This window comes from Ascaphus truei, chromosome 19 (assembly GCF_040206685.1).
Source record: "Ascaphus truei isolate aAscTru1 chromosome 19, aAscTru1.hap1, whole genome shotgun sequence".
NCBI classification, from domain to species: Eukaryota; Metazoa; Chordata; class Amphibia; order Anura; family Ascaphidae; genus Ascaphus; species Ascaphus truei.
The window spans coordinates 32,539,150-32,551,448 of record NC_134501.1 but is presented as its reverse complement, the minus strand read 5'-3'; the positions used below and the strand labels follow the sequence as shown (position 1 = coordinate 32,551,448).

The 12,299-nt window shown below is 44.1% G+C and overlaps 1 protein-coding gene across 1 annotated transcript; it reads right to left on the bottom strand.

The window, feature by feature from the left end:
* Positions 1-2,960: 2,960 nt before the first annotated feature.
* Positions 2,961-4,558, bottom strand: LOC142470253 (uncharacterized). Its single transcript, XM_075577199.1, has 2 exons — positions 4,462-4,558; positions 2,961-4,096 (listed from the first exon to the last, which is right to left on the bottom strand). Exons 1-2 carry the CDS (start codon positions 4,556-4,558, stop codon positions 3,045-3,047), a joined length of 1,149 nt encoding a protein of 382 aa, XP_075433314.1. The 3' UTR covers positions 2,961-3,044.
* Between the last annotated feature and the right edge of the window lie 7,741 nt (positions 4,559-12,299).

The window sequence follows — 12,299 nt, the reverse complement described above, 5'->3', positions numbered from 1 at the left end:
GCGCGCACATCTTAGTGTGCGCACGCACTTCACGCTTGGCTGCACTAACTGTTAGCGCATGCGCAAAACAAAGCGTACGTTGTGCGTTCAATACATCTTGAAAATACCATTAAACATAAAATCTTTATTTCAAATACAATGAATACGAAACTACATTCGTTCTAAACGAGTACATCTGTATTCTTTTTAAACAGACGTGTTTGGACAGAAAGGACGGCCGATAACACAATGCGCAAATGCAATACGTGTGACGTCATGTTAAACCAGCGTGAAACGCACGCTAACACTCCTCCCACTCAATTAACATTCGGCTAACGCCCAGTTTACGGCTACAAACACTGAGCCGCACACATGACACACTGCAGTTACCGTTACTATAACAAAACATGACAGCCAATAGGCTTTGAGGCGCGCACGTCGCTTGGGGGCGGGACTTACATCCGTAATCCTTTTTAAGGACGCCTTGGGCCATGACAAGGGTCCCACGTCATACGTGGTGGACCCGCTTTTAAATGTTGTAGATGTAGCATGATAACAAAACAGGTATGTGTTAGAGTTATGGTAAAATGTTGCTAATATGTTTAAAGTGATAGGAAAGTACGTATATTTATTCCGTCAGCAATGTGTACTACTCTTTCAGGTTCTACTATATTGTATTCGGAAACAATTTGTTTGTGATCGCTACATGTTATGCAGTCTGCTATGTTACGCTGTATCCACGCATTGAAAGGGAAAATGGTGGTTAGAAAAAAAAAAAATATTTAAACGCAGAGTCAACTCATAACGGTTGTTATATTTACCATTCTTCTAGAATTAACTCTTCGTCTGGCTGCAACTGGTCGCTCCAGAAATGCAAGGCTTTTTCATCCACGCTTGACCCACCCGCTGAATCCAGTATGACACACATCTCCTCCATGAAGCGCTCATAGGAATCGCCACTGCTTTCTTCAAACAATTGGTCGGGAGGTATGTTCATTTCTTCGGGTACCCATTCCAATGCATTTTCAGCTGAAAGGCTTGGTACATAATCATAGTAGTTATGTTCTTGTACAATGTGGGTTTCAGGAATGGAGGGTGCAGATATTGCAGCAGGTATCGATTCACACGGAACAGTAGTAGCGGATCCATTGCTATTGGCATTAGGAATAAATATGCCTTTAACGACAATATATGTGCCTTCTTTCACGGTGAAATGTTTTTCTTTGGAAATCTTCCAGAAACCATAGTTGTGTTCTAGCTTATCCTGCACACGTTCAAAAAAGTCATTCGTTGATAAAGTGAATGTTATTGAGGAATTAAAATTGCGCGCATGCCGACGGTTTTGGTAATAAGGATATTTTGCTCGAATCAAATCATAGATTTGGCGTGTGCTTGCTTGGTGTCCGCAAGTTGATAAAATTGCTTCTGAAATCATGTATTTATAACCTAAATTCGGATTCATAATTGTCACCAATTCATCAGCCATTGCAGAGTAGCACAAAAGATGTGTGCAGGTATCTGTTCTTTGCTCATCAAAATGAAACTGCTCAATGGCTAACAAATTGCTGTGTTTCCTTTTCAAGGTCAACAAAAGTATAAACTGTAACTTCTTATTTCAAACGCCAATTGGATTTCTAGTTATAATTGCTTGAACATTTGTGGTTTGTGATAGCCGAATGTGGGACAAACATGTATCTTTTTTTTATCTCGTTTCTGAAAACATTACTACACTTTTCATTCAGTAACATTGAGTTTTCTTGCAAAATAACAAAGAGCAGTGTGTGAAAATAGTGCTTAGACAGCCATATCAGTAAATACACACACCTGCAAAATGAAATGTTTTTTTCCCACATACATTTCTGTGTGTATTTGAAAGTCTGGTTAACTCCCTGTCTGCATGAGTTTAAATACGTGTGTATCTATATATATATAAATATATCTCTCTCATAAATATATATATATATATATATATATATATAAAGTGTATATTGTACTATATGTATATTGTGTGTATGTGTATGTGTATGTGTATGTGTATATATATATATATATATATATATATATATATATATATATATATATATATATATATATATATATATATATATATATATATTATATACAGTATAAAAAATTAAAAAAAAAAAATTTTTTATATATATATATATTATATATATATATATATATATATATATATATATATATATATATATATATATATATATAAAAAAATTTTTTTTTTTTTTTTTTTTAAATATTGCTGGAGTACACACAACATATTGATGGCAGTAAGTAGGCCTTGTATGAAACCTATTTAAATGGTGATAAACATGAGTGAATTAAGTAATAAACATTTGTTTGCACCCAATAATGTTAGAGGCTCACACTTAGTATAGTTGTCAAACATTAGGCCTGTATTATTAAAATAGTGTGTTTTCACAAGGAAGCATGAAGTGTATGTTTTTTGTAAATACATCTATACCAGTTTAGATAGTACTATATATACACACACACACACACACACACACACACACACACACAGTGTGTGTCTGTGTGTGTGTGTGTGCATATATCAATACATACTACATATATATTAGTATCAATTCAGAGATGTTCTTGAAACAAGAACACATAAATGATTAAAGGACAACATTACAATGGCCACCAAAGGTAAGTAATATTTAACACAAAATCCTGCTGTACACGTACAAGAAAGATGTTTGCAGTTAAATAGGTGCTTTTATAATTGCATGAAAATAATATGCACATGCAATGATTACATCAATTAACACACCCAAATGTAATGTTTTGCTGCAAAGTCAATGGCAGCTTCTCTAAACTTAGCAACTGGCTCCTGGTGGACCATTACTGAACAGACGATTAAAACATAAATATTTATAACACTATTCATTAATTAGGAGTGTTAACATTTCCAAAACTTCACGTGTACAAAAACATACTTGAAAGTTTGGAAACAACACAGTCTTCAGCATACATACAATAGTAATTAGATAATCTGAAGTCAACAAAACAAGGCCAAAGACATATTTTCTGAATTATAACATTTATTTTTTTTGTTCCTTTTGCGAGCGAGTAACAGGCCTGCTTGTTGTCTCTTGAATTTTCCTTTTTCTTTTGCCACCAACTTTAGGCACAACAGAGCCACTTTGAGTGGCCTCTGGCACTTCACGGGCAGGGCTTGTGGCCAGTGACTCACCTACAGGGCTTTTGGGCAGTGACTGTTCACCTACGGGGCTTGTGGCCAGTGACTCACCTACAGGGCTTGTGGCCAGTGACTCACCTACAGGGCTTTTGGGCAGTGATTCACCTACAGGGCTTTTGGGCAGCGATTCACCTACAGGGCTTTTGGGCAGTGACTCACCTACAGGGCTTTTGGGTAGTGACTGTTCACGGACAGGGCTTGTGCCCACTGACACATGTGAGCAAGTTGGTAGACACTGCACAAGTGATGGTTGGTCTGTTTCATGTGTGTCTTTTGTTGTTTTTGACCAAAAACTGGTCAGTAGCAACTGCTTGTGTTTTCTTTTTGTGGCCTCCTTTGTAGGTGTCAGCTGCTGAATTTGTACAGATGGCAGCGGTAGGATGTCGTCAGGAACCTGCACAGCAATGTCTGCTACTTGACCGGTAACATTTGGGCCTGGTGAATGAATATCAGATGAATGTGGTGAAAACTGACCTGCATGAACAGATCCTGGCTGGGAGGTGTTGAATTGTGGTACATTAGTCATTCTCCAGTAATTAGCTTGTGTTTGCTGAACAACTAATGCTTCGAATGAGGTTTTGATTTTTTGCAACTGTTTAGGCACTTCAATGAAGACTCTGTGGAGATGTGCCAATTGTGAAACTGTTTCTTCCTGCAGTGCAATCATCCTTTCCAGCACTGTCATCAGGTCAGAATGGCGACGATTTTCTGCTTCCACAATTTTTCCCTCAGAAGCTACAATTGCATCATATGTGGTATTTGCTGGACGTTTTGGCGGTAAAACAGTTTCAATTGGAACCTCTTCATGGTCACTTGCTTGTATTTGTGTGTCTATGGCGGCGGCGGCGGCATCATCATCATCATCATCATCATCAAAATCCTCTTCATCATGTTCTACAAATAAATGTACACATTATTAAATGGCATGTTAATCTCTGCTGTGTTACTATGTAATTGTACTGTGTCATAAGTAACAACTAACATGTTTCCATACGTTTTATAACCTCACATTAAAAACTACCTTGACTTAAGAATAATGTTTGGACTCAGTATGAAATATGAGTGAATGAAAACTTGCTGTAAACTCACAACTCCTACATGATAGTTAACATCACTAACACAATACAAGTTGGCTTACACTTCATTTTCACTGACACTAAGCAATCCTATTTAAAGAAGATGTGCAAAACAAATAATGAACATGACAACATAACATATAGAAGAGCACATATTATATGGCCACCAACTGATACACTCACCTTCTAGGTGTGTTGAGCTGGCTGACCCAGGTGAAGACACTTGTTCAGTCTCAGGTGACACATGTCCTTCAGGGGCAACTATATATAACAATAACATAAGTTTTACATTTACATGTGTAAATATTGAACAAACAGTTATTGTATGTTCTGTATTTATGAGTACCTAACAGCATCATTTCCTTAACCCAAAATGTGTGTGTGAAAGTGAACATAAATAGTTGTAATAACAATGTACATGCCTGTGTACTTAGAACTTTTGAGTTCCCTAACATAAAACATACTATGTTCCTGCAGTAATGCGTGAGGATAAATAGATTAAATTTGAACATAAAAATCATATGTTGTGTAGTGATATCAGTATCATAATGTACATAACTATCATGAGATGACCATTCACAATGGTTATCATGAAGGTGGTCATATTGCACAAAGTGTTGTTTTTGGTAGAGGATATGTGTGGTACATTAATATAAGATGTGGCACACATGAATGTGGCTGTGACTAAACAAGACAACACATGCAGTGTGTGATAATGTGTCGTTGATAGTAGTAGTTCAACTATAGATATGAGTGAACTAATGTGTGACGTACGGTTTGATAAGTAATGAGTTGTTGGGGCATTTAGTAGCTAAAGTGAAGCTTTCAAATGAGTGTGATTAACTTCAGTTGTGCTAGTCAGGTTGTAATAACGGTATTCCCTTCCCCAAAAAGCCTAATCAGCCACACCTTTCAATGACTTGAAACAGGTGAAAATGGTGTGAACTAAGTTGACCCTAAAATGAGGCTGTAATTAGTGTGTGTGCTGAACCCCACCCCCTCTGTTGAAGTGTATGCTGTGATGAGATATTAATTGCAGCTGCTTTAACACAATGGTAGATGAGCTAAATAGTCGTGTGCAGTTTTTAAGTTATGAAAACAATGACATAAAATATGATACGTGTGCCTCATTATGCTGTCTGATTGTCACGCTGCGCTCACCACAAACAGGACGGAAGACCGCGGGGCTGAGGTGGGGTATGTATAGGCACGACCCACAACCACGCAGTCCTGTCCGGAGTGCGTAGTCCTAGTCGTACCGCGTCGTAGGGTTGGAGAGGTCAGGGTAGTCAGGGTACTTGCCGTGTTCCAGGGTTGGAGAGTCCAGGTAGGTAGAGTTTCGTAGCCAAGGTCCTGGGTAATAGAAGGTAGAGTAGTCGAGTAACGAAGCCGGGGTCAAAGCGCTGGAGAGTGTAGAAATCCAAGAACAGGCAGGGTCAAACAGGACAGACAGGTTCAAGACAAGACTAAACAGCAGCGGTGAGCACAATGCATAAACAGGAGTTTATGCTCAGCAATCAAGGACAGGCAGAAGCAGGTATATATGTGGGAAGGGTCCAATTACCTTGCAGGGGTGTGTACTGATCCACCAATGGTGTCAGAGAGACACTGATCAAAAACAGCTTGCAATTAGGCTTTCCTGATGCTAGGTCTGGTTGCCGGACAACGCGCGCGCGTGCGCGATGCGCGTCGCGACGTGATGACGTCATGTGGTTTACTCAGCAAGTCTCCGCCTGTGGGAGGCTCCAGCAGCTCCCTCACGTTCTCCTGCTTCCTGGTTGCCGAGCAACCCGTGCGCGTGCGCGATGCGTCTCGCGGAGCTCCGCCATCACGCCGCTGCGCCTGCACTGCCCTGGCAGTGCGTGGGCGCATGACTCTGCCCCGTGGTGCTTCCCTGAGTCGGTCTCCGCGCGGATCAGAGGCAAGTGTGACAGTATCCCCCCCTTGAGAGGAGACCTCCGGGCGAACCAGAGATGGTTTCTCAGGATGCCTACGGTGGAAGGCAGAGATGAGGCGGTTGGCATGTACCTGATGATGAGGAATCCACTCTCTCTCCTCTGGGCCATAGCCTCTCCAGTGTACAAGATATTGTAATCCTCCTCTGGATATTCTGGAGTTGAGAATGGTCTGAACCTCGTATTCTTGTTGGCCCTCTACCAGTATGGTTTGCGGAGGTTTAGATTGTCCTTTGGAGGATGAGTCTTGATGATAAGGTTTGAGAAGGGATGAGTGAAATACAGAAGGAATCCTCATATTTTTTGGTAGTTCAAGCCGATAGGCTACTGGGTTGATCCTTTTGGTGATGCGGAATGGGCCAATAAAACGTGGTGCCAGTTTGGGTGAAGCTACCTTTAGCCGAATGTTTTTGGTAGATAACCAAACCCTTTGTCCTACAGAGTACCCTGGGACCTCTCTTCGGTGACGATCCGCTTGTCTCTTGTGTAATATACCAGCGTGCTGTAGATTCCGATGGATCTTCTGCCATAGGTCTTGTAAGTGGCGAATCCTGTCCTCTGCGGCCAGGACTCCAGACTTGGAGATGAGGGAAGGAAGTGCCGACGGATGGAAGCCATAGTTGACCATAAATGGTGACTGTCGGGATGATTCGTTCTGTAGATTATTGTGGGAGAATTCTGCCCATGGGAGAAGTTCCGCCCAGTCGTCCTGAGTGTCAGCGATAAAGCACCTCAAAAACTGTTCCAGAGACTGATTGGTGCGTTCCGTCTGTCCATTGGTCTGGGGGTGATATCCTGATGAAAAGTGTAGGGTAACGTCCAGATTTTTACAAAACGCCCTCCAGAACCGGGAGATGAACTGGGATCCTCTATCGGACACTATGACCTGAGGGGACCCATGTAACCTGAAGATCTCCCTGATGAAAACTTCGGATAACATTGGTGCAGTGGGTAAACCCTTCATAGGGATGAAGTGTGCCTGTTTGGAAAATCTGTCCACCACCACAAGTATTGTGTCCATGCCTCTAGATTTGGGCAACTCAACGATGAAGTCCATCGATATATGTGTCCATGGACGTACTGGGATGGGTAGTGGTTGAAGGAGACCTGCTGGTCTGTTGTGTGGCGTCTTGCTTCGAGCACAAGTAGCGCACGTGGCTACGAAGGCTTGTATGTCTCTCCGCATGTAGGGCCACCAGAATGTGCGTTCGATGAACTCAGTAGTTCTTTTGGTGCCAGGATGGCCTGCAGTCTTGGATGAATGTCCCCATTCCATGACTCTCCTCTGGAATTTACGGGGAGTGAACAACCGGTCCTCCGGAACGTTGAGTCCTGCCGGGATGTTGTTCTGAGCCTTAGTAATGTCCGTTAAGGCACTAAAAGTATTTGCAGCCAAAATACAAGTGGAAGGGAGAATGGTCTCCTGTTGATCCACCTTGTTATCCTCTACCAGGAACTGTCGTGACAAGGCGTCGGCTTTAATGTTTTTAGAACCAGGGATGTAGGAAATGAGGAAGTTAAAGCGAGTAAAGAATAAGGACCATCTTGCCTGGCGAGATCCTAGTCACCGTGCTCCCTCAATGTACAGAAGATTCTTATGGTCCGTAAGTATCGTGACTGGCGACTCTGTGCCTTCCAGTAAGTGCCTCCACTCTTCCAAAGCCAGCTTGATAGCGAGGAGCTCCCGGTTACCTACATCGTAATTCCTTTGGGCGGAGGAAAACTTCTTTGAAAAATATGCACAAGGATGAAGTGGAGCTTGAGGATTCTTTCTCTGTGAAAGTATAGCACCTGCTCCTACATCGGAGGCGTCGACCTCCAAAAAAAAAGGTAATGAAGGATCTGGATGGGTTAAGATGGGTGCTGAGGCGAATGCCGTCTTTATTTTCTCGAAAGCCTGGAGGGCCTTCTCAGTCCACTTTGTAGGATCAGCTCCCTTCTGTGTGAGTGCCGTGATGGGTGCTACTACCGATGAGAATCCCTGAATGAACCTCCGGTAGTAGTTAGCGAAACCGAGGAACCTTTGGATGGCCTTGAGGGAGAGGGGACAGGGCCATTCGAGTACCGCCTTGACCTTGGTAGGATCCATAGCAAGACCGGTATCCGATATGATGTAGCCGAGAAAAGAGGTGGATGTTTGATGGAAATGGCATTTCTCGAGCTTGGCATACAAATGGTTCTCTCTTAAACGCTGCAGGACTTGCTTGACATGCATCATATGTTCCGGCATGGATCTGGAAAAAATTAATATATCGTCCAGGTATACAATAACATGGTGGTCCAGAAGGTCTCTGAAAATGTCGTTGACAAAGTCTTGGAAGACTGCAGGAGCATTACACAATCCAAATGGCATGACCAGGTACTCGTAATGCCCGTCGCGAGTATTGAATGCTGTCTTCCATTCGTCTCCTTCTCTGATTCTAACCAGATTATAGGCTCCTCTGAGGTCCAGTTTGGTGAAGATCCTGGCTCCCTGGAGTTTGTCGAACAATTCGGCTATCAATGGGAGGGGGTAGCGGTTTTTTATGGTGAGTTTGTTGAGACCCCGGTAATCAATGCAGGGTCTGAGGGTTCCGTCCTTTTTCTTGACGAAAAAAAATCCTGCCCCCGCAGGTGATGACGATTTCTTGATGAACCCCCTCTGAAGATTCTCCTGAATATATGTTCTCATGGCCTGGGTCTCAGGAACAGATAGTGGGTATGACCCTCCTCTAGGAGGTATGGCCCCGGGTAGAAGATCGATGGGACAGTCGTACGTCCGATGTGGCGGAAGTACCTCTGCTTGACGTTTGTCAAAGACATCGCGGAAATCTTCGTATATCCCCGGCAGCTGTACCCTGTCAGGATCCGTGACCTCTATTCCTGCCACTGCCTTAGGAGCAGACATGCAATGTTCCAAGCAAAAAGAACTCCAACGAAGTGGCGTGGCCTCTGTCCAGTCAATGACAGGATTGTGGATCCGGAGCCACGGAAGTCCCAGAATGATGTTCGAGGAGGGGGTGTGAATGACATCAAAGGTTATAGTCTCGGAGTGAAAGTCGCTAGTCATGATGTTAAGGGGTATGGTTTGTAAGGAAATGATCGCGGGCTGCAATGGTCGTCCGTCAATGGCTTCAAGACCTACCGGTCGATCTTTGGGTACCAACGGTATTTTATTCTTGAAGGCGAACCTTTGGTCCACGAAGTTTCCTCCTGACCCCGAATCCAGAAAGGCCTGTGTCTGTACTGTGAAGGTCTCACCGGATATGGAGATAGGTAGATAAAACCTCGTAGAGGGTTGAGGAGGGGGAAAAGTTGCAGTACCCAGCGTGATCCTCCTTATACTCACTGGGCTTTGGCATTTCCCGGCTTCAGTGGACAGTTGAATACCAGGTGGCCGTTATTGCCACAGTAGAGGCATAGTCCCGCTCGTCTTCTTCGTTGCCTCTCGATAGGCGAAAGGCTAGTTCCTCCCAGCTGCATGGGTTCATCTAGGACAGGAGTTGTGGAGAGTAGAGGCCCTATGGTAGACAGAGAAGACGATTGTATACCTCGGGAGTGTTTGTTTCTCTCCATCCTTCTTTCTTGAAGGCGCTGGTCCATCCGAATGCACAGGTCTATCAGGTCCTCAAGTCCAGCGGGACGATCCAGAGCTGCTAATTCATCCTTCAACCGTTCGGACAGACCCTGCCAGAAGACTGCAGATAGAGCCACATCGTTCCAGCCGGTCTCGGCCGCCACCGTCCGGAAGTCCAGGGCATAACGAGCCACAGTACGGTCTCCCTGAGAAATATTAAGCAGAGTGGATGCAGCCGTAACCTTACGTCCTGGAGTGTCAAACACCCTTCTAAATTCGGTGACGAAGAGAGTAAGGTCAGAGGTCAAATCTGGGCGTTGCTCCCAGATAGGAGAAGCCCATGCCAGGGCGGCGTCCGTCAGCAGGGAGATTATGTATGCGACTTTAATACGGGAAACCGGAAAATGAGAGGGCATTAGTTCAAACTGTATGAAACACTGGTTCAGAAACCCCCGACAACCGCTGGGATCCCCTGCATAACGGTTGGGCGCAGGTAGTCGTGGTTCGGAGGTAGGTGTGATAAGTGCAGGAGTGGCTGCGAGTGGAACGGGGTTGCTGGCAGATACAGATAAACGGTTAACTTGTTCAGTCAGGGTATCCATGTCTTGTTTAATTTGGGAAACTAGTTGTTCCTTTAGTGTAAATGAGCCGGTAAGTTGCCGGAAGCATTCCTCATGGGTGTCTAAGCGTCGGGCCACCTCAGCGGCGTCCATGTTTGTTGGGCTGAGCATATTGTCACGCTGCGCTCACCACAAACAGGACAGAAGACCGCGGGGCTGAGGTGGGGTATGTATAGGCACCGACCCACAACCACGCAGTCCTGTCCGGAGTGCGTAGTCCTAGTCGTACCGCGTCGTAGGGTTGGAGAGGTCAGGGTAGTCAGGGTACTTGCCGTGTTCCAGGGTTGGAGAGTCCGGGTAGGTAGAGTTTCGTAGCCAAGGTCCTGGGTAATAGAAGGTAGAGTAGTCGAGTAACGAAGCCGGGGTCAAAGCGCTGGAGAGTGTAGAAATCCAAGAACAGGCAGGGTCAAACAGGACAGACAGGTTCAAGACAAGACTAAACAGCAGCGGTGAGCACAATGCATAAACAGGAGTTTATGCTCAGCAATCAAGGACAGGCAGAAGCAGGTATATATGTGGGAAGGGTCCAATTACCTTGCAGGGGTGTGTACTGATCCACCAATGGTGTCAGAGAGACACTGATCAAAAACAGCTTGCAATTAGGCTTTCCTGATGCTAGGTCTGGTTGCCGGACAACGCGCGCGCGTGCGCGATGCGCGTCGCGACGTGATGACGTCATGTGGTTTACTCAGCAAGTCTCCGCCTGTGGGAGGCTCCAGCAGCTCCCTCACGTTCTCCTGCTTCCTGGTTGCCGAGCAACCCGTGCGCGTGCGCGATGCATCTCGCGGAGCTCCGCCATCACGCCGCTGCGCCTGCACTGCCCTGGCAGTGCGTGGGCGCATGACTCTGCCCCGTGGTGCTTCCCTGAGTCGGTCTCCGCGCGGATCAGAGGCAAGTGTGACACTGTATATGAGTTAAAGTAAAAATGGACCTTTTCATAAACAACTATAGATGTGTTAGTGCAAGTGATGTTTGTAGGCCGTTGCATGCAATATATTTGATGCATGCTTAAAATAGGCAGTAATGTCATGTTTGTCGGAGTAAAATAAATAAAATACACAATAATATTATACATATTTCTGTTCTGTACCTGTAGCTAGTAATAATTTCTCATTAACATGTGTTACACATGTGTACTACCCTGTTGTTCCCCATCTTCGCCCACCATCAATTGCTTCCACTGCAGCAATGCATTTTGGGAATTCACATGTAAATGAGCATGCAATGGCACGTGCTATATTACTGCTTTTAGTAGGACTACAACATATATGTCTATTTTGAGATATATATATATATACAGAATCAGACATATACATATATAGATGCAGGTATGCTTATATTGTGAAGACAGTATAAAAAGCAGTGTAACTATGCAAAATAACTGTAAGCAACGACACGCCTTGTACAGTAATATTTCTCACCTGGTGGAAATTGTGAGGGGTAAATTCCTATATCACGGTCACCAGGTAAGCCTTCCACGACGACGGGAAGTAATTTTGCCCGAAGCAGCTCCTCCAGTGGACTTAATATGAGACGTTGTGGTGTGGGCCCACCTCCAGTGCCAGTAGCATGCACGCGTTGGTGTTGTATTTTCTTTTTCAATTTGGACCTAATATCATCAAATCTCTTGTGACAACTCCGCTTGTCCCTCACATGATTCCCACACGCATTGACACCAATGACTATTGTGTCCCACATCTCTTTTCTGCTTGCTGAACTTGTCCGCCCTTGAAAAACATATAAAATATATGAGGTAAATTAATAATAATATAAGCACCAGTTTCCTACACTGCTAGCTGTTCCAAGAGATAGCAAACATGCTGTTTTAGGTGTAATATGTGAAGCACATGAGCATTCACTACTAAACCTATACATGTAAGCAAGCTTGCA